Source organism: Euprymna scolopes, chromosome 7 (genome assembly GCF_053919585.1).
Source record: "Euprymna scolopes isolate OS-2025 chromosome 7, ASM5391958v1, whole genome shotgun sequence".
In the NCBI taxonomy this organism is placed as follows: domain Eukaryota; kingdom Metazoa; phylum Mollusca; class Cephalopoda; order Sepiida; family Sepiolidae; genus Euprymna; species Euprymna scolopes.
This window is the reverse complement of record NC_136488.1, coordinates 110,452,597-110,475,507: the sequence shown is the minus strand read 5'-3', so window position 1 is coordinate 110,475,507 and position 22,911 is coordinate 110,452,597. Positions and strand designations below refer to the sequence as shown.

The window sequence follows — 22,911 nt, the reverse complement described above, 5'->3', positions numbered from 1 at the left end:
GCTGCGGATCGGACCGCTTTCAGAACCTCCGACCAATTTTTCTCCAGCTGGAGGTCAGGACCAAACCAGACGCCGAGTATCTTGCAAGGCCCGTCGCTCCAACTAAAGGGTCCCTGAAGGGGCATACCTCTCCAGGCACCGATGCGCAAACCCGAAGACTTGTCGCAGTTAATTTTGGCCCCTGTTACCGTTTCATACAATCTGATTTCTACACCGACGACACTAATCTCAGCACTGCTCGTTACAAGCACAGTTACGTCGTCGGCGTAGGCGGAGTACTTTACCTGGGCATCCGCACCTGGCAAAGTGATTCCGCGTAGGACCGGGTTCACCCTTAGCTTGCGCAGAAATGGCTCTATTGCAAGCACATACAGCATGGGTGATAACGGGCACCCTTGACGAATAGAACATGACAAACTGAAGGGTCTCGACCTCCTCCCATTTACTTCTACCATCACCGCGGTGTTAGCATAGAGAAGATGAACCCACGAGCGAAATTGCGGGCCAAAACCGGCCGCCGACAAAACAGCCCCCAAGTATCGATGATCAACCCTATCGAAGGCTTTGGACTGATCTAAATTGATCAGCGCGGCCTCAGTGTCGACTTTTTCTATCATCAGGCGTATCGTGTGCAAGTTATCCTGGATTGTCCTGCCCTTCACGGCACACGTTTGCTCGGGGCTAACTAGACGAGCCAGGACAAGCTGCAGACGATTTGCGAGAATCTTGGCCAAAATCTTTAACTCTGCGTTAAGCATCGTTAAGGGCCTGAAATTACCTAACCCATCCCCACCATCTTTGCTTTTACGAACAAGCTTTATCACACCCATAGTAAAGTACTTGGGGATTGAGCCGTTCCTAAACCATGAGTTAAACAAAACCGTCATCAAAGGGACAAAGATGTGCGACAACCTCAAATACACTTCGTAGGGCAGACCATCAATCCCCGGAGACCTATTGAGGCTGACCCGCTTTAAGGCTTCAATGACTTCATCCTCCGTTATGCCACCTTCGCACCTAGCCGCTTCGGTCGTCGAAAGACGAGAAAAGTCAGCCAAATAGGTGTCGAACTGTTCTAATGACAGACCGGGTTCCATGAAAAAAAGCTCCTGGAAATGAGATCTAAACGCCTCCAGCACACCCTGGTTTGTGGTCACGGTACGCCCGTCCGGCAATGTGACACGAGCGATGTGCCTATCGGCCGCTTGCCTCAGCTCCTCTGCACGCAGTTCAGCGGCCATGTTTGTTGCTTCCTGGGGCATTCTTTTTAACCTAGCCCTAATCGCTAAAGCTTGGTGCTCCTTTTCAGTAAGGGAGGCAAGCTGAGCCTTAATTAAATTAACGCTAGCACTATCCCCCTCCTCCACTGCCCGATCTAATCTAGATTCTAGTGTCGCTTTAGCTGCCCTAGATTCTAGGTTGAGTCTTTTGCTAAAATTGGCAGAAAAGAACCTAATGGATTCCTTAATTTTTACCCACCACCTATTCCCTATAATTGCCCCCGTCAGTTCCCGCTGTATGGTTAGTAATAGCCCTTCCCGGAAGCCCTTCACATCGAATAACGACGTGTTGAGCTTCCAGTAACCGGCTAATCTAGGCTTAGGTCTATCTAAGTTTACCCGTACACGGACAAGTCTGTGATCCGAGTAAACTATGTTGTGGAAACTTGGACAATTCAATACCCCTACATCGACTCTCCTAACTAAGAACCGGTCGATATAACTCGAGAGCTGTACTGAACCGGAGCCGCGTCTACCTGTCCAAGTCCACACTAAGTCACGGGGCTTTTCATTTCGGAATTTGTCGATAAGATCAAACTTATCCACAAATTCACGAAATAAAACAGCATCCCGATCTCTGTTAGTACCCCTAGTAGGTAACCCAAAACGATCTAACTCGGGATCCAGGACCGCGTTCCAGTCTCCCGCTAAGATAACCGTTCGAGAAGTATCCATGAACTGCTCGATTCGCCGAAAAAAGGCAGCCAGCTCAACGTGGCTATTGGGCGCATAAACCCCAATAAGACGTAATGCCCTACCCTTTATGGTAACATCCAAAACGCATAGTCTTCCCTCCGTATCCATATAGCACGGGTCACACGACGCATCTAGAGACCTTTTAACTAGCCAAGAGACCCCTCTAGAGTGAGAATTAAAGTACGCTGAATAATCCTTAAAGGTCTTATACAGCGCACGTAAATGGTCACCAGGAATAAAATGGGTTTCCTGCACACAGCAAATATCCACTCCGAGGTGCTGCAGGTCCAAACTCAAGCGCCATTTTCGCGAGTCGGCCCTTAGCCCTCGGACATTCACACTTGCAAGCTTGACATCCATGATTGTGCCTTAGGGTTGAGTACCAGAAACGAACATCGCGGTCGTGAGCGTGCCGACAGCTCTCGTGAGGGAATAGGTACCCATCGCAGTATCGATGAGTCCGTCACGAGAGATACCGCCGACATGCAGAGGATAGGTTAATTTGGCTATCCTATACAGGGAGGGGTGCATTTTTACCGGGACCCTCCCAACACAACATTTTTTAAAATTTTTTATATCAGTATCTCTAAAAACAACTAGGGGAGGAGAAACGTTAAAAGTCTGATTTGCTTCCTCAAGCATTGACCACAGGTCCCTTGCTTCTTCCTTTTTCCTTATTACTGTCAGTAACCTTTTTGCTTTAGGGAAGTTTGTGGGTATGTCAATGAGTTTCCCACCTACCTCTTTAAATTCAATCAGCTTGGACATATCAACCCCTTTAAAGTTTTTGTGATTGTTTAGGGCTGCGTTATTGATAATGCATATGTCTTTTCCCGGGAGGTGGAGGGTTTTTTTCCTTTCTAGGGAGGGGCTTTTTTCAATCTCCATGGCCGTGTGTGTGTTGGAGGATGATTTTACAGGTGAGGCAGAAGGAGTAATTAAGGTGGAGGGAACAGGAGAAGCTGGTTTACTGTTTTTTGCCATCGGGCTAAGAGGAATTAACTTGGGAAGTTTATGGGGAAGAGGAGATGTGACAGGAGGGGGCATTCTAACTGGAGAGCGAGTTTTTACTTTTGTTGGAGACTGTGTGTTAGGGTTGGTAGGGAGTTTAGGGCTTTGTTTTGGGGGAAGGGGTTGTGATTTACAAGGGGAGGGAGGGGGAGATTTTGATGTTGTTTGTCTTTGAGCGTCAAGTTTTTTTTTAAGTTGCACGATTTCAATGTACTTGGCTTTGCCTGGGTCGTTTTTTAACATGGCCTCCTCTCTCATATTTTCAAGACTCAGACGTCCAGGAGTTTTTTTACCCGTGGCGATTTGCCATGGTTCTCCTTTAAGTAATCCATCTGGGGTGTCATTATTAGTCTTTTCATGGGGGAGGGGGTTGGAGTCATTAACTGAGCGTGGCATTCCCAAATGCTGACCAATTCTTGTTTTGGGGTTCACAGGGTTTTTTTTAAGGGGGCACTCTGAAGTGAGGTGACCAATCTCACCACAATTCCAGCAGGTTGGCCTCCTGCCTACTACGATGATGGGTATTTTCTCCTCTCCTATTTCGAGGAAAAATGGTATGTTGATGAAGTTGTCTTTATCTAGCAAAATGTCAAAAGACCAAATGCCGTGGAATTCATCTACTTGAATAGATATTATTTCTCCGTATTTAAGGAAAAAGGCTCCTATTTGTTCCCCTTCTACATAGTGTGTGACATGGAAAACGGAGACAGTCGTTCTCCGTTTACCCATGTATTCAGTTCTTAGTATGTGGTTTTGCGTGATAATCTCTTTTTGGGATAATGCTAAACATTCCTCCGCCGAGTTGAGCAGAACACTCCAAGTGTTATATCCCTTGCATTTTATAATGCGTAGGGGTCTGACGCCAGTTGAAGCCAATAGGTTAATAATAATATCTGCTGTGGCTCTTATTACTCTCTTGGTTTTCCGATCTACCACGAATAAGGTTAAACATCTCTTCTGTATTTCCTGTAATTTGGCTAGGTTTATGGTTATCCCAGTTTCTGTAACATACTCCAAGCATTGTTTTGCTTTCTCTATAAAGTCCTTTACGTTAATTTCAACTTTTGGTGGTTTCTTCCATGTATTGTTGGTCTCAGCAGGTGTAGTATATTCTGCTTCCATAGTGTCGACTACAACAGGCGTCTGGCACGCAGAAGCGGCCATAGCCGAACCGTTTAAAAACGGTTAAAAAGTTATAACTGTTATAATTAACAGTAAAAACAGTAGGAGGGGAAAAAAGTTGTGTAGAAAAAAAAAAATCCGGCTCAGTGAAGAGGAAGAAAAGGAAAAAGACAAAGAGGAGATAACAGACTTACAAAATAAGCGCAGCGTAGACAATCCCACACAGTCGGACGATTCTATTTAGAAACGATGTTGCTAAGAACTGACAAATCAAATTAATTCACGTTCTGCTACCAACCAATCAGGAACCAGAATTGCTTCATAAATATTAAACCTTTTCTGGAGCAATTTCACATGTTCTTTCCCGGGTTTCGACACGGTAAGAATATTTTGTTCTGTGGAACTGTCTACTACAAACAAGTCACCTACCAGGACTTGTGTGTAACAGCGAACCATCTGAAACTGTTCTGAAACTCAAAATGGCTTACACTTGTACAATTGATTTTGTATTTTTTATATAATTGGGTAGATTAGTTTCCATTTGATTATAATCTGCTGAAAAAAATTGTAAAAAAGACGAAAAACATGGGGGGGAGAGGTACTGCTCGCACACATGAAGCAAAAAAAAAATCATATTTCACATTTTCGTTTTTTTGTTAAAACAAAACACTGTTTAATTCACCGTTAAAAACTAATGTAATGGATAAAAGTGCACGCGTTACATATTTATGTCTTTTCAACTATATTTTTTAAATTTGACCAAAAATAATGCCGGAGTGGTTGGGATTGCTTTAAGCTAATTATGTTATGATAATATGAGCTCTAACTAAATATGTAAGAACATTTTTTTTATATTCATATTTTCATTTTTTAAATTTTTAATTTTGTTCTGGAATAAAAAACAAAACAAAAAAACATTTGTTTACAGTAATACTATCGCTGATATTAATGCTGCTGCTGCTGCTTCTACAGATCGTTTTTAGATACTTTTTTTAAAAATAGAACGATTTTTACCAGGTATCATGATTTTAAATTGCTCGTTATCACAAGAGAAAGCCATTTGCAATTTTATTTTTAATGGATAAATATTGTAAAAAGATTGATTTATTTAACAGTGGGTGTCCGAAGAATTATTTTTCAAAATGTTTCATACTCGTCATGTTGAAGTCTTGTTTTTTTAACACAACAAAAAAATAAGTTGTCAAAAGAATTTCGGACACCTGAAGCTATTAAAAGTGATATCTCTTCTAGTTAATTTCCAAATTTCATGACGAAATTCTTAAGAGAAACGTGGTACGACCATTTACAAATGGGGGGGGGGGTCATTACAAAATCTTACAGAAAACGCTGTTTTATGATAACATTTTATCACTTTATTTGCTTAAAACTCTTAAAATATACAATGTACATTATTATTTATTAATTCATTTGAAAGTGTATTCATTTTTGAACAGAACGGTGATATTTTGAGGACTTAAGATGCTTTGGTTTTTAAAATATGATGATTTTAGCAGAACCCCCTTGAAATCCGTAATTATCTAAAGCGTTTTATCGTCCATGTGTTTTGCTAATAATAGGTACACAATTCTCAAAGTTGTTGAAAATAAATTTAATAAAGGAGCATTTTTATGTTGAGATAAAGTGTTTTTTCTTTGATGTATCTCTGTCACAAATAAACGAATATCAATTTTCTGGCAACTCATGATATGACATCTCCATTAATCCGGACAAAATCATAAGATAGAAATTGATAACTTGGGCTACCAACAGATAGCTTTGTACGTTACTTGCCACCTGCTGGTGGTAGTCTTACTTTATTTTGAGATTAGTGGGGAGAGCCCAGCATTACGAGGTTGTAAAATACCCTTTAATAATAATTTTTCATTACAGAACCAATTCTTTATTGAATACTATATTGTCCCTAAATATATAGTAGTGGTTTCAATAATTAAAAAAAAAAAAAGAATGACTTGGGTGCCATCACTTAAAATTAAAACCAAAATAAAAATTTAGCACTGCACTGTAATGCTGCTGCATGCATCAGGTAATACTAATGGTTAGGTGGGGTGTTTGATATGAGATTATAGATAGATCAAATTGTGAAGAAAAGAATATGTTTTTATTGCTGATATGGTAGAAAAAAAGTAATTTCTCAGCAAAGTAAAGTCGACATTGGCATCAAGGAGTCTAACTTTACATCCATGAAGATATCAGCAACAGACCACATGTTTTATGTTAAGTGACAGACCACCTTGTAGGTGATAGGAATTAACTTGAAAGATGGAAAAGATCTCAAGCATAGTTTGATAATGAAGTTTCTTTGGAGCGGAAAAGGAGAGATGGAAAGGAAAAAGGGTTTGAGAGAAAGAAAGAAAGAAAAATTAAAAAGAGAATTAAATAGAAAAATGGGTTTAAGAGCACGAAAGAAAGAAATGTAAATCAGAAGAAGATAGAGAAGAGAAAGACAATAGAAGGGAAAGGGTAACCTTCAAACGATAGGTGAGAAAATGCTAATCTCCAAGAGATGGTGGTTGGAATTAGGGTTCCATAAAAAAAGCCATTGTGTTTTGTAAATGAGGAGAGATTTTGCCTGCTGGCCGTCGCTGAGTACACACCTCAGCTTTGGGCTCTTGCCCAGGATTAGATAATCTTCCTAAAAGAGCTAAGTTGAAAAACTCTTCCTCCTCTGACTGAGAAGTTGTCTGAACGAATCTAAGTGAAAACATCCTGCATCTTGAAACCATTAAGAACACGAAGAATTAAATTTCCTTTCCACAAAGTGTACCCTGAAATATCTTACAAATAATTATTCTTGTTTAAAATGGTCTCTGAGTTATTATTGAATTGGTTGGATTTGGATTTGGATATGCCAACGCCATAACTAGCCCAGATTGCACTGAGAGAGCGATTTACCAGCCATTCACTAAAGCACCTATGAGAACTCATAACATCAGAATCTGACGACAAACGGCCAGCCAGCATACTAAATGCACATGGACTTGGGGTTATGTGCATTTTGTGCGTTCTGAGCACCAGAGCGGTAGTTTCAGTGACAAGTAAATATCTGGTTACATTTTGAAGAGTCCATCACTATACGAAGATAAAAGTGTAGCCACCTGGACTTAGGCTTAGCCACTGTATTTTGGGACTGGAAACGGCCTTGTTATACCAATTGATTCCGTGAAGCAAGATTGGGAAAACAGACCACCACATCAGAGTACATGTCCATGTGTTTACGGGCTGACCCAGGATGATCAGGGTACACCAGCATACTGATGTAACTATCGAGAGATAGATAAGAAAGATTTAATATTAAACAACATGAAGAATTTAATTGAATTTGGGCATGCACAGAAAGAAGTAAAAATATGTTGGTAAGTTGAAAGGAAAAATTTGCATTTAAACTTACTGATATGTGTGTACGTGTTATTCATCCATCGAAACAACGATTTTACTCCTTATAAGCCACCATCAGTGCATGATTACTATTACTTAATTTCAGTGTTGTGCGACAAGTAGTTTAAATACACACAGAAAGACACACACATATACATGTACAGTTTTATTTATATAGATTATATCTTAATTTGCTTAACATATGAACATCATTTGTTTTTAATTTTTGTAGAGTTCTTCATCAAGAATGGAAAAGAGGAGGAAATGCTGCCAATAATGCGACAGTTCTGTCATTGCTTGGCATGTCTTGTGAATTTCTTGGAACAATTGCCAACAGCCATGAGAAGAGGTAAGTTGTAAGTCATGCAAAACTTACGATGTCTGCTCAGCGTCTTGGGTAGGTGTCACTTATTTGCAGACCAGGACACAGTAAAAGGTGACATAGCATGGTGGAAGAAAACCGAAGGAAGACATAAATGGATGCTAGATTTATGCCATTTACTTTAGTTTTATTTTTGTGTTTTCTGGCAAAATCTATCTTGTTATTGACATTTTATTTTGTTACGGAACATTTTTATTTTCATATCTTCTTATTCCTACCAGGCATCATAACATTTCTTTCTCATGTTGTAATTCCTACCATTCATCGTCACAGTTTATCTTTCCTCTGTTTTACTTCCTACCAGTCATCATATCATTGTTTTGTTTTTTTTACTTCTACTTCTCACCAGTCATTATAACATTTTTTCTTTCCCCTCTTATACTACCCAGCAGTCATCATAAGATTTTATTTTCATCTCCTCTTCTTCCCATTATTCATTACAACTGAACCACTCAAGAATCATGCTTATATTGCACCTAGGTGAGTACATTTTTGTACCCCAAGGAGTGTCTCCGGTGCTTTTGCGCATGCCTGTCACACTCTTAACTGATCTCAACATCACACAAATGGCAATGTGGGGAAGGCCACTTTTATCTGGTGCTTCATCTTAATGGTACGGTCTCAGGTACCTCTCCTGTAGTGCTCTCTTCAGGCATGTCACATCCTGTCCTGACTTGAAATTGGTGCTTAATTCTCATCCCATTGCCTGTTTTGTCGAGCAATGTGCCTCAGCCATTGGTATTGAAACACATGTATTTTTAAAAAGACTTATCACCATTACTTCTAAATGCTTTATATTCTAGGGAACAATCGCTTGCACTATGACTGGGTCGATCACATATCTCAGGTGTGCATCCATTTCTTTCTGTCTGCATTGTGATGGCTGTAAAGCTAATGCATTGTGCTCGGCAACTCCAAGTTTATCAAGATGGCATGAGATAAAAACTAAGTCCTGTATTGAGAGGACGCTCTTTTCTGCATGTTCCGGCAATTCAGCAATAGATACATACAGGAAGAACTGTTGTGACACACTGCCAAACCAAACTGCAAGTCTATGCAGCTCTGCTAAGATGACATCGACGATTTCACTTGGATAAAAGTGGAGTACTGCACATTAATTCCATGCAGCAAAAGGGTTCAAATCAAAGTGGAGTACTGCACATTACTTCCATGCAGCAAAAGTGATCAAATCAAAGTGGAGTACTGCACATTACTTCCATGCAGCAAAAGGGTTCAAATCAAAGTGGAGTACTGCACATTACTTCCATGCAGCAAAAGTGATCAAATCAAAGTGGAGTACTGCACATTACTTCCATGCAGCAAAAGGGTTCAAATCAAAGTGGAGTACTGCACATTACTTCCATGCAGCAAAAGTGATCAAATCAAAGTGGAGTACTGCACATTACTTCCATGCAGCAAAAGTGTTCAAATCAAAGTGGAGTACTGCACATTACTTCCATGCAGCAAAAGTGATCAAATCAAAGTGGAGTACTGCACATTACTTCCATGCAGCAAAAGTGATCAAATCAAAGTGGAGTACTGCACATTACTTCCATGCAGCAAAAGGGTTCGAATCAAAGTGGAGTACTGCACATTATTCAATGCAGCAAAAGTGATCAAATCAAAGTGGAGTTCTGCACATTACTTCCATGCAGCAAAAGTGATCAAATCAAAGTGGAGTACTGCACATTACTTCCATGCAGCAAAAGTGATCAAATCAAAGTGGAGTACTGCACATTATTCCATGCAGCAAAAGTGATCAAATCAAAGTGGAGTACTGCACATTACTTCCATGCAGCAAAAGGGTTCAAATCAAAGTGGAGTACTGCACATTACTTCCATGCAGCAAAAGTGATCAAATCAAAGTGGAGTACTGCACATTACTTCCATGCAGCAAAAGGGTTCAAATCAAAGTGGAGTACTGCACATTACTTCCATGCAGCAAAAGTGATCAAATCAAAGTGGAGTACTGCACATTACTTCCATGCAGCAAAAGGGTTCAAATCAAAGTGGAGTACTGCACATTACTTCCATGCAGCAAAAGTGATCAAATCAAAGTGGAGTACTGCACATTACTTCCATGCAGCAAAAGTGTTCAAATCAAAGTGGAGTACTGCACATTACTTCCATGCAGCAAAAGTGATCAAATCAAAGTGGAGTACTGCACATTACTTCCATGCAGCAAAAGTGTTCAAATCAAAGTGGAGTACTGCACATTACTTCCATGCAGCAAAAGGGTTCAAATCAAAGTGGAGTACTGCACATTACTTCCATGCAGCAAAAGTGATCAAATCAAAGTGGAGTACTGCACATTACTTCCATGCAGCAAAAGGGTTCAAATCAAAGTGGAGTACTGCACATTATTTCCATGCAGCAAAAGTGATCAAATCAAAGTGGAGTACTGCACATTACTTCCATGCAGCAAAAGTGATCAAATCAAAGTGGAGTACTGCACATTACTTCCATGCAGCAAAAGTGATCAAATCAAAGTGGAGTACTGCACATTACTTCCATGCAGCAAAAGGGTTCAAATCAAAGTGGAGTACTGCACATTACTTCCATGCAGCAAAAGTGATCAAATCAAAGTGGAGTACTGCACATTACTTCCATGCAGCAAAAGGGTTCAAATCAAAGTGGAGTACTGCACATTATTTCCATGCAGCAAAAGGGTTCAAATCAAAGTGGAGTACTGCACATTATTCCATGCAGCAAAAGTGATCAAATCAAAGTGGAGTACTGCACATTACTTCCATGCAGCAAAAGTGATCAAATCAAAGTGGAGTACTGCACATTACTTCCATGCAGCAAAAGGGTTCAAATCAAAGTGGAGTACTGCACATTACTTCCATGCAGCAAAAGTGATCAAATCAAAGTGGAGTACTGCACATTATTCCATGCAGCAAAAGTGATCAAATCAAAGTGGAGTACTGCACATTACTTCCATGCAGCAAAAGGGTTCAAATCAAAGTGGAGTACTGCACATTATTCCATGCAGCAAAAGTGATCAAATCAAAGTTGAGTACTGCACATTACTTCCATGCAGCAAAAGGGTTCAAATCAAAGTGGAGTACTGCACATTACTTCCATGCAGCAAAAGTGATCAAATCAAAGTGGAGTACTGCACATTACTTCCATGCAGCAAAAGGGTTCAAATCAAAGTGGAGTACTGCACATTACTTCCATGCAGCAAAAGGGTTCAAATCAAAGTGGAGTACTGCACATTACTTCCATGTAGCAGAAGTGATCAAATCAAAGTGGAGTACTGCACATTACTTCCATGCAGCAAAAGGGTTCAAATCAAAGTGGAGTACTGCACATTATTCCATGCAGCAAAAGTGATCAAATCAAAGTGGAGTACTGCACATTACTTCCATGCAGCAAAAGTGATCAAATCAAAGTGGAGTACTGCACATTACTTCCATGCAGCAAAAGGGTTCAAATCAAAGTGGAGTACTGCACATTACTTCCATGCAGCAAAAGTGATCAAATCAAAGTGGAGTACTGCACATTACTTCCATGCAGCAAAAGTGATCAAATCAAAGTGGAGTACTGCACATTACTTCCATGCAGCAAAAGGGTTCAAATCAAAGTGGAGTACTGCACATTACTTCCATGCAGCAAAAGTGATCAAATCAAAGTGGAGTACTGCACATTACTTCCATGCAGCAAAAGGGTTCAAATCAAAGTGGAGTACTGCACATTACTTCCATGCAGCAAAAGTGATCAAATCAAAGTGGAGTACTGCACATTACTTCCATGCAGCAAAAGTGTTCAAATCAAAGTGGAGTACTGCACATTACTTCCATGCAGCAAAAGTGATCAAATCAAAGTGGAGTACTGCACATTACTTCCATGCAGCAAAAGTGTTCAAATCAAAGTGGAGTACTGCACATTACTTCCATGCAGCAAAAGGGTTCAAATCAAAGTGGAGTACTGCACATTACTTCCATGCAGCAAAAGTGATCAAATCAAAGTGGAGTACTGCACATTACTTCCATGCAGCAAAAGGGTTCAAATCAAAGTGGAGTACTGCACATTATTTCCATGCAGCAAAAGTGATCAAATCAAAGTGGAGTACTGCACATTACTTCCATGCAGCAAAAGTGATCAAATCAAAGTGGAGTACTGCACATTACTTCCATGCAGCAAAAGTGATCAAATCAAAGTGGAGTACTGCACATTACTTCCATGCAGCAAAAGGGTTCAAATCAAAGTGGAGTACTGCACATTACTTCCATGCAGCAAAAGTGATCAAATCAAAGTGGAGTACTGCACATTACTTCCATGCAGCAAAAGGGTTCAAATCAAAGTGGAGTACTGCACATTATTTCCATGCAGCAAAAGGGTTCAAATCAAAGTGGAGTACTGCACATTATTCCATGCAGCAAAAGTGATCAAATCAAAGTGGAGTACTGCACATTACTTCCATGCAGCAAAAGTGATCAAATCAAAGTGGAGTACTGCACATTACTTCCATGCAGCAAAAGGGTTCAAATCAAAGTGGAGTACTGCACATTACTTCCATGCAGCAAAAGTGATCAAATCAAAGTGGAGTACTGCACATTATTCCATGCAGCAAAAGTGATCAAATCAAAGTGGAGTACTGCACATTACTTCCATGCAGCAAAAGGGTTCAAATCAAAGTGGAGTACTGCACATTATTCCATGCAGCAAAAGTGATCAAATCAAAGTTGAGTACTGCACATTACTTCCATGCAGCAAAAGGGTTCAAATCAAAGTGGAGTACTGCACATTACTTCCATGCAGCAAAAGTGATCAAATCAAAGTGGAGTACTGCACATTACTTCCATGCAGCAAAAGGGTTCAAATCAAAGTGGAGTACTGCACATTACTTCCATGCAGCAAAAGGGTTCAAATCAAAGTGGAGTACTGCACATTACTTCCATGTAGCAGAAGTGATCAAATCAAAGTGGAGTACTGCACATTACTTCCATGCAGCAAAAGGGTTCAAATCAAAGTGGAGTACTGCACATTATTCCATGCAGCAAAAGTGATCAAATCAAAGTGGAGTACTGCACATTACTTCCATGCAGCAAAAGTGATCAAATCAAAGTGGAGTACTGCACATTACTTCCATGCAGCAAAAGGGTTCAAATCAAAGTGGAGTACTGCACATTACTTCCATGCAGCAAAAGTGATCAAATCAAAGTGGAGTACTGCACATTACTTCCATGCAGCAAAAGTGATCAAATCAAAGTGGAGTACTGCACATTACTTCCATGCAGCAAAAGGGTTCAAATCAAAGTGGAGTACTGCACATTACTTCCATGCAGCAAAAGTGATCAAATCAAAGTGGAGTACTGCACATTACTTCCATGCAGCAAAAGTGATCAAATCAAAGTGGAGTACTGCACATTACTTCCATGCAGCAAAAGTGATCAAATCAAAGTGGAGTACTGCACATTACTTCCATGCAGCAAAAGTGATCAAATCAAAGTGGAGTACTGCACATTACTTCCATGCAGCAAAAGGGTTCAAATCAAAGTGGAGTACTGCACATTACTTCCATGCAGCAAAAGTGATCAAATCAAAGTGGAGTACTGCACATTACTTCCATGCAGCAAAAGGATTCAAATCAAAGTGGAGTACTGCACATTACTTCCATGCAGCAAAAGTGATCAAATCAAAGTGGAGTACTGCACATTACTTCCATGCAGCAAAAGTGATCAAATCAAAGTGGAGTACTGCACATTACTTCCATGCAGCAAAAGGGTTCAAATCAAAGTGGAGTACTGCACATTACTTCCATGCAGCAAAAGTGATCAAATCAAAGTGGAGTACTGCACATTACTTCCATGCAGCAAAAGTGATCAAATCAAAGTGGAGTACTGCACATTACTTCCATGCAGCAAAAGTGATCAAATCAAAGTGGAGTACTGCACATTACTTCCATGCAGCAAAAGTGATCAAATCAAAGTGGAGTACTGCACATTACTTCCATGCAGCAAAAGTGATCAAATCAAAGTGGAGTACTGCACATTACTTCCATGCAGCAAAAGGGTTCAAATCAAAGTGGAGTACTGCACATTACTTCCATGCAGCAAAAGTGATCAAATCAAAGTGGAGTACTGCACATTACTTCCATGCAGCAAAAGGGTTCAAATCAAAGTGGAGTACTGCACATTACTTCCATGCAGCAAAAGTGATCAAATCAAAGTGGAGTTTGCACATTACTTCCATGCAGCAAAAGTGATCAAATCAAAGTGGAGTACTGCACATTACTTCCATGCAGCAAAAGGGTTCAAATCAAAGTCGAGTACTGCACATTACTTCCATGCAGCAAAAGTGATCAAATCAAAGTGGAGTACTGCACATTACTTCCATGCAGCAAAAGTGATCAAATCAAAGTGGAGTACTGCACATTACTTCCATGCAGCAAAAGTGATCAAATCAAAGTGGAGTACTGCACATTACTTCCATGCAGCAAAAGTGATCAAATAAAAGTGGAGTACTGCACATTACTTCCATGCAGCAAAAGTGATCAAATCAAAGTGGAGTACTGCACATTATTTCCATGCAGCAAAAGGGTTCAAATCAAAGTGGAGTACTGCACATTACTTCCATGCAGCAAAAGGGTTCCAATCAAAGTGGAGTACTGCACATTATTTCCATGCAGCAAAAGTGATCAAATCAAAGTGGAGTACTGCACATTACTTCCATGCAGCAAAAGTGATCAAATCAAAGTGGAGTACTGCACATTACTTCCATGCAGCAAAAGTGATCAAATCAAAGTGGAGTACTGCACATTACTTCCATGCAGCAAAAGGGTTCAAATCAAAGTGGAGTACTGCACATTACTTCCATGCAGCAAAAGGGTTCAAATCAAAGTGGAGTACTGCACATTACTTCCATGCAGCAAAAGTGATCAAATCAAAGTGGAGTTTGCACATTACTTCCATGCAGTAAAAGGGTTCAAATCAAAGTGGAGTACTGCACATTACTTCCATGCAGCAAAAGTGATCAAATCAAAGTGGAGTACTGCACATTACTTCCATGCAGCAAAAGGGTTCAAATCAAAGTGGAGTACTGCACATTACTTCCATGCAGCAAAAGTGATCAAATCAAAGTGGAGTACTGCACATTACTTCCATGCAGCAAAAGTGATCAAATCAAAGTGGAGTACTGCACATTACTTCCATGCAGCAAAAGTGATCAAATCAAAGTGGAGTACTGCACATTACTTCCATGCAGCAAAAGGTTTCAAATCAAAGTGGAGTACTGCACATTACTTCCATGCAGCAAAAGTGATCAAATCAAAGTGGAGTACTGCACATTACTTCCATGCGGCAAAAGTGATCAAATCAAAGTGGAGTACTGCACATTACTTCCATGCAGCAAAAGTGATCAAATCAAAGTGGAGTACTGCACATTACTTCCATGCAGCAAAAGTGATCAAATCAAAGTGGAGTACTGCACATTACTTCCATGCAGCAAAAGTGATCAAATCAAAGTGGAGTACTGCACATTACTTCCATGCAGCAAAAGTGATCAAATCAAAGTGGAGTACTGCACATTACTTCCATGCAGCAAAAGGGTTCAAATCAAAGTGGAGTACTGCACATTACTTCCATGCAGCAAAAGTGATCAAATCAAAGTGGAGTACTGCACATTACTTCCATGCAGCAAAAGTGATCAAATCAAAGTGGAGTACTGCACATTACTTCCATGCAGCAGAAGGGTTCAAATCAAAGTGGAGTACTGCACATTATTTCCATGCAGCAAAAGTGATCAAATCAAAGTGGAGTACTGCACATTACTTCCATGCAGCAAAAGTGATCAAATCAAAGTGGAGTACTGCACATTACTTCCATGCAGCAAAAGTGATCAAATCAAAGTGGAGTACTGCACATTACTTCCATGCAGCAAAAGGGTTCAAATCAAAGTGGAGTACTGCACATTACTTCCATGCAGCAAAAGTGATCAAATCAAAGTGGAGTACTGCACATTACTTCCATGCAGCAAAAGTGATCAAATCAAAGTGGAGTACTGCACATTACTTCCATGCAGCAAAAGGGTTCAAATCAAAGTGGAGTACTGCACATTACTTCCATGCAGCAAAAGTGATCAAATCAAAGTGGAGTACTGCACATTACTTCCATGCAGCAAAAGTGATCAAATCAAAGTGGAGTTTGCACATTACTTCCATGCAGCAAAAGGGTTCAAATCAAAGTGGAGTACTGCACATTACTTCCATGCAGCAAAAGTGATCAAATCAAAGTGGAGTACTGCACATTACTTCCATGCAGCAAAAGGGTTCAAATCAAAGTGGAGTACTGCACATTACTTCCATGCAGCAAAAGTGATCAAATCAAAGTGGAGTACTGCACATTACTTCCATGCAGCAAAAGTGATCAAATCAAAGTGGAGTACTGCACATTACTTCCATGCAGCAAAAGTGATCAAATCAAAGTGGAGTACTGCACATTACTTCCATGCAGCAAAAGGTTTCAAATCAAAGTGGAGTACTGCACATTACTTCCATGCAGCAAAAGTGATCAAATCAAAGTGGAGTACTGCACATTACTTCCATGCAGCAAAAGTGATCAAATCAAAGTGGAGTACTGCACATTACTTCCATGCAGCAAAAGTGATCAAATCAAAGTGGAGTACTGCACATTATTCCATGCAGCAAAAGTGATCAAATCAAAGTGGAGTACTGCACATTACTTCCATGCAGCAAAAGTGATCAAATCAAAGTGGAGTACTGCACATTACTTCCATGCAGCAAAAGTGATCAAATCAAAGTGGAGTACTGCACATTACTTCCATGCAGCAAAAGGGTTCAAATCAAAGTGGAGTACTGCACATTACTTCCATGCAGCAAAAGTGATCAAATCAAAGTGGAGTACTGCACATTACTTCCATGCAGCAAAAGTGATCAAATCAAAGTGGAGTACTGCACATTACTTCCATGCAGCAAAAGGGTTCAAATCAAAGTGGAGTACTGCACATTATTTCCATGCAGCAAAAGTGATCAAATCAAAGTGGAGTACTGCACATTACTTCCATGCAGCAAAAGTGATCAAATCAAAGTGGAGTACTGCACATTACTTCCATGCAGCAAAAGTGATCAAATCAAAGTGGAGTACTGCACATTACTTCCATGCAGCAAAAGGGTTCAAATCAAAGTGGAGTACTGCACATTACTTCCATGCAGCAAAAGTGATCAAATCAAAGTGGAGTACTGCACATTACTTCCATGCAGCAAAAGTGATCAAATCAAAGTGGAGTACTGCACATTACTTCCATGCAGCAAAAGTGATCAAATCAAAGTGGAGTACTGCACATTACTTCCATGCAGCAAAAGGGTTCAAATCAAAGTGGAGTACTGCACATTACTTCCATGCAGCAAAAGTGATCAAATCAAAGTGGAGTACTGCACATTACTTCCATGCAGCAAAAGTGATCAAATCAAAGTGGAGTACTGCACATTATTTCCATGCAGCAAAAGTGATCAAATCAAAGTGGAGTACTGCACATTACTTCCATGCAGCAAAAGTGATCAAATCAAAGTGGAGTACTGCACATTACTTCCATGCAGCAAAAGTGATCAAATCAAAGTGGAGTACTGCACATTACTTCCATGCAGCAAAAGTGATCAAATCAAAGTGGAGTACTGCACATTACTTCCATGCAGCAAAAGGGTTCAAATCAAAGTGGAGTACTGCACATTACTTCCATGCAGCAAAAGTGATCAAATCAAAGTGGAGTACTGCACATTACTTCCATGCAGCAAAAGGGTTCAAATCAAAGCGGAGTACTGCACATTATTTCCATGCAGCAAAAGTGATCAAATCAAAGTGGAGTACTGCACATTACTTCCATGCAGCAAAAGTGATCAAATCAAAGTGGAGTACTGCACATTACTTCCATGCAGCAAAAGTGATCAAATCAAAGTGGAGTACTGCACATTACTTCCATGCAGCAAAAGGGTTCAAATCAAAGTGGAGTACTGCACATTACTTCCATGCAGCAAAAGTGATCAAATCAAAGTGGAGTACTGCACATTACTTCCATGCAGCAAAAGGGTTCAAATCAAAGTGGAGTACTGCACATTATTTGCATGCAGCAAAAGTGATCAAATCAAAGTGGAGTACTGCACATTACTTCCATGCAGCAAAAGTGATCAAATCAAAGTGGAGTACTGCACATTACTTCCATGCAGCAAAAGTGATCAAATCAAAGTGGAGTACTGCACATTACTTCCATGCAGCAAAAGTGATCAAATCAAAGTGGAGTACTGCACATTACTTCCATGCAGCAAAAGTGATCAAATCAAAGTGGAGTACTGCACATTACTTCCATGCAGCAAAAGGGTTCAAATCAAAGTGGAGTACTGCACATTACTTCCATGCAGCAAAAGTGATCAAATCAAAGTGGAGTACTGCACATTACTTCCATGCAGCAAAAGTGATCAAATCAAAGTGGAGTACTGCACATTACTTCCATGCAGCAGAAGGGTTCAAATCAAAGTGGAGTACTGCACATTATTTCCATGCAGCAAAAGTGATCAAATCAAAGTGGAGTACTGCACATTACTTCCATGCAGCAAAAGTGATCAAATCAAAGTGGAGTACTGCACATTACTTCCATGCAGCAAAAGTGATCAAATCAAAGTGGAGTACTGCACATTACTTCCATGCAGCAAAAGGGTTCAAATCAAAGTGGAGTACTGCACATTACTTCCATGCAGCAAAAGTGATCAAATCAAAGTGGAGTACTGCACATTACTTCCATGCAGCAAAAGTGATCAAATCAAAGTGGAGTACTGCACATTACTTCCATGCAGCAAAAGTGATCAAATCAAAGTGGAGTACTGCACATTACTTCCATGCAGCAAAAGTGATCAAATCAAAGTGGAGTACTGCACATTACTTCCATGCAGCAAAAGTGATCAAATCAAAGTGGAGTTTGCACATTACTTCCATGCAGCAAAAGGGTTCAAATCAAAGTGGAGTACTGCACATTACTTCCATGCAGCAAAAGTGATCAAATCAAAGTGGAGTACTGCACATTACTTCCATGCAGCAAAAGGGTTCAAATCAAAGTGGAGTACTGCACATTACTTCCATGCAGCAAAAGTGATCAAATCAAAGTGGAGTACTGCACATTACTTCCATGCAGCAAAAGTGATCAAATCAAAGTGGAGTACTGCACATTACTTCCATGCAGCAAAAGTGATCAAATCAAAGTGGAGTACTGCACATTACTTCCATGCAGAAAAAGGTTTCAAATCAAAGTGGAGTACTGCACATTACTTCCATGCAGCAAAAGTGATCAAATCAAAGTGGAGTACTGCACATTACTTCCATGCAGCAAAAGTGATCAAATCAAAGTGGAGTACTGCACATTACTTCCATGCAGCAAAAGTGATCAAATCAAAGTGGAGTACTGCACATTACTTCCATGCAGCAAAAGTGATCAAATCAAAGTGGAGTACTGCACATTACTTCCATGCAGCAAAAGTGATCAAATCAAAGTGGAGTACTGCACATTACTTCCATGCAGCAAAAGGGTTCAAATCAAAGTGGAGTACTGCACATTACTTCCATGCAGCAAAAGTGATCAAATCAAAGTGGAGTACTGCACATTACTTCCATGCAGCAAAAGGGTTCAAATCAAAGTGGAGTACTGCACATTATTTCCATGCAGCAAAAGTGATCAAATCAAAGTGGAGTACTGCACATTACTTCCATGCAGCAAAAGTGATCAAATCAAAGTGGAGTACTGCACATTACTTCCATGCAGCAAAAGTGATCAAATCAAAGTGGAGTACTGCACATTACTTCCATGCAGCAAAAGGGTTCAAATCAAAGTGGAGTACTGCACATTACTTCCATGCAGCAAAAGTGATCAAATCAAAGTGGAGTACTGCACATTACTTCCATGCAGCAAAAGTGATCAAATCAAAGTGGAGTACTGCACATTACTTCCATGCAGCAAAAGTGATCAAATCAAAGTGGAGTACTGCACATTACTTCCATGCAGCAAAAGGGTTCAAATCAAAGTGGAGTACTGCACATTACTTCCATGCAGCAAAAGTGATCAAATCAAAGTGGAGTACTGCACATTACTTCCATGCAGCAAAAGTGATCAAATCAAAGTGGAGTACTGCACATTATTTCCATGCAGCAAAAGTGATCAAATCAAAGTGGAGTACTGCACATTACTTCCATGCAGCAAAAGTGATCAAATCAAAGTGGAGTACTGCACATTACTTCCATGCAGCAAAAGTGATCAAATCAAAGTGGAGTACTGCACATTACTTCCATGCAGCAAAAGGGTTCAAATCAAAGTGGAGTACTGCACATTACTTCCATGCAGCAAAAGTGATCAAATCAAAGTGGAGTACTGCACATTACTTCCATGCAGCAAAAGGGTTCAAATCAAAGTGGAGTACTGCACATTATTTCCATGCAGCAAAAGTGATCAAATCAAAGTGGAGTACTGCACATTACTTCCATGCAGCAAAAGTGATCAAATCAAAGTGGAGTACTGCACATTACTTCCATGCAGCAAAAGTGATCAAATCAAAGTGGAGTACTGCACATTACTTCCATGCAGCAAAAGGGTTCAAATCAAAGTGGAGTACTGCACATTACTTCCATGCAGCAAAAGTGATCAAATCAAAGTGGAGTACTGCACATTACTTCCATGCAGCAAAAGGGTTCAAATCAAAGTGGAGTACTGCACATTATTAGCATGCAGCAAAAGTGATCAAATCAAAGTGGAGTACTGCACATTACTTCCATGCAGCAAAAGTGATCAAATCAAAGTGGAGTACTGCACATTACTTCCATGCAGCAAAAGTGATCAAATCGAAGTGGAGTACTGCACATTACTTCCATGCAGCAAAAGGGTTCAAATCAAAGTGGAGTACTGCACATTACTTCCATGCAGCAAAAGGGTTCAAATCAAAGTGGAGTACTGCACATTACTTCCATGCAGCAAAAGTGATCAAATCAAAGTTGAGTACTGCACATTACTTCCATGCAGCAAAAGTGATCAAATCAAAGTGGAGTACTGCACATTACTTCCATACAGCAAAAGTGATCAAATCAAAGTGGAGTACTGCACATTACTTCCATGCAGCAAAAGTAATCAAATCAAAGTGGAGTACTGCACATTACTTCCATGCAGCAAAAGTGATCAAATCAAAGTGGAGTACTGCACATTACTTCCATGCAGCAAAAGTGATCAAATCAAAGTGGAGTACTGCACATTACTTCCATGCAGCAAAAGTGATCAAATCAAAGTGGAGTACTGCACATTACTTCCATGCAGCAAAAGTGATCAAATCAAAGTGGAGTACTGCACATTACTTCCATGCAGCAAAAGTGATCAAATCAAAGTGGAGTACTGCACATTACTTCCATGCAGCAAAAGGGTTCAAATCAAAGTGGAGTACTGCACATTACTTCCATGCAGCAAAAGTGATCAAATCAAAGTGGAGTACTGCACATTACTTCCATGCAGCAAAAGTGATCAAATCAAAGTGGAGTACTGCACATTACTTCCATGCAGCAAAAGTGATCAAATCAAAGTGGAGTACTGCACATTACTTCCATGCAGCAAAAGTAATCAAATCAAAGTGGAGTACTGCACATTACTTCCATGCAGCAAAAGTGATCAAATCAAAGTGGAGTACTGCACATTACTTCCATGCAGCAAAAGTGATCAAATCAAAGTGGAGTACTGCACATTATTTCCATGCAGCAAAAGTGATCAAATCAAAGTGGAGTACTGCACATTACTTCCATGCAGCAAAAGTGATCAAATAAAAGTGGAGTACTGCACATTACTTCCATGCAGCAAAAGTGATCAAATCAAAGTGGAGTACTGCACATTACTTCCATGCAGCAAAAGGGTTCAAATCAAAGTGGAGTACTGCACATTACTTCCATGCAGCAAAAGTGATCAAATCAAAGTGGAGTACTGCACATTACTTCCATGCAGCAAAAGGGTTCAAATCAAAGTGGAGTACTGCACATTACTTCCATGCAGCAAAAGTGATCAAATCAAAGTGGAGTACTGCACATTACTTCCATGCAGCAAAAGTGATCAAATCAAAGTGGAGTACTGCACATTACTTCCATGCAGCAAAAGTGATCAAATCAAAGTGGAGTACTGCACATTATTTCCATGCAGCAAAAGTGATCAAATCAAAGTGGAGTACTGCACATTACTTCCATGCAGCAAAAGTGATCAAATCAAAGTGGAGTACTGCACATTACTTCCATGCAGCAAAAGTGATCAAATCAAAGTGGAGTACTGCACATTACTTCCATGCAGCAAAAGGGTTCAAATCAAAGTGGAGTACTGCACATTACTTCCATGCAGCAAAAGTGATCAAATCAAAGTGGAGTACTGCACATTACTTCCATGCAGCAAAAGGGTTCAAATCAAAGTGGAGTACTGCACATTATTTGCATGCAGCAAAAGTGATCAAATCAAAGTGGAGTACTGCACATTACTTCCATGCAGCAAAAGTGATCAAATCAAAGTGGAGTACTGCACATTACTTCCATGCAGCAAAAGTAATCAAATCAAAGTGGAGTACTGCACACTACTTCCATGCAGCAAAAGTGATCAAATCAAAGTGGAGTACTGCACATTACTTCCATGCAGCAAAAGTGATCAAATCAAAGTGGAGTACTGCACATTATTTGCATGCAGCAAAAGTGATCAAATCAAAGTGGAGTACTGCACATTACTTCCATGCAGCAAAAGTGATCAAATCAAAGTGGAGTACTGCACATTACTTCCATGCAGCAAAAGTGATCAAATCAAAGTGGAGTACTGCACATTACTTCCATGCAGCAAAAGGGTTCAAATCAAAGTGGAGTACTGCACATTACTTCCATGCAGCAAAAGTGATCAAATCAAAGTGGAGTACTGCACATTACTTCCATGCAGCAAAAAGGGTTCAAATCAAAGTGGAGTACTGCACATTATTTCCATGCAGCAAAAGTGATCAAATCAAAGTGGAGTACTGCACATTAC

The 22,911-nt window shown here is 40.0% G+C and overlaps 2 protein-coding genes across 10 annotated transcripts in view; both read left to right on the top strand.

The window, feature by feature from the left end:
* Positions 1-22,911, top strand: part of LOC145279885 (ketohexokinase-like) — a 376,201-nt gene that overhangs the window by 180,912 nt on the left and 172,378 nt on the right. For 8 of the 9 annotated variants that reach the window (XM_080131353.1, XM_080131355.1, XM_080131351.1 and 5 more), the window contains one exon: positions 7,738-7,854. In XM_080131353.1, the coding sequence (XP_079987479.1) occupies positions 7,738-7,854 (117 nt within the window). Of the gene's footprint in view, positions 1-4,271; positions 4,489-7,737; positions 7,855-22,911 lie in introns of those variants that run through there. The other variant, XM_080131356.1, reaches the window with a different exon arrangement.
* LOC145280169 (uncharacterized) overlaps positions 7,869-22,911 on the top strand; it is a 49,066-nt gene continuing 34,023 nt past the window's right edge. The window contains exon 1 of the mRNA XM_080131933.1: positions 7,869-7,934. Coding sequence (XP_079988059.1) covers positions 7,869-7,934 — 66 coding nt within the window. The remainder of the gene's footprint in view (positions 7,935-22,911) is intronic.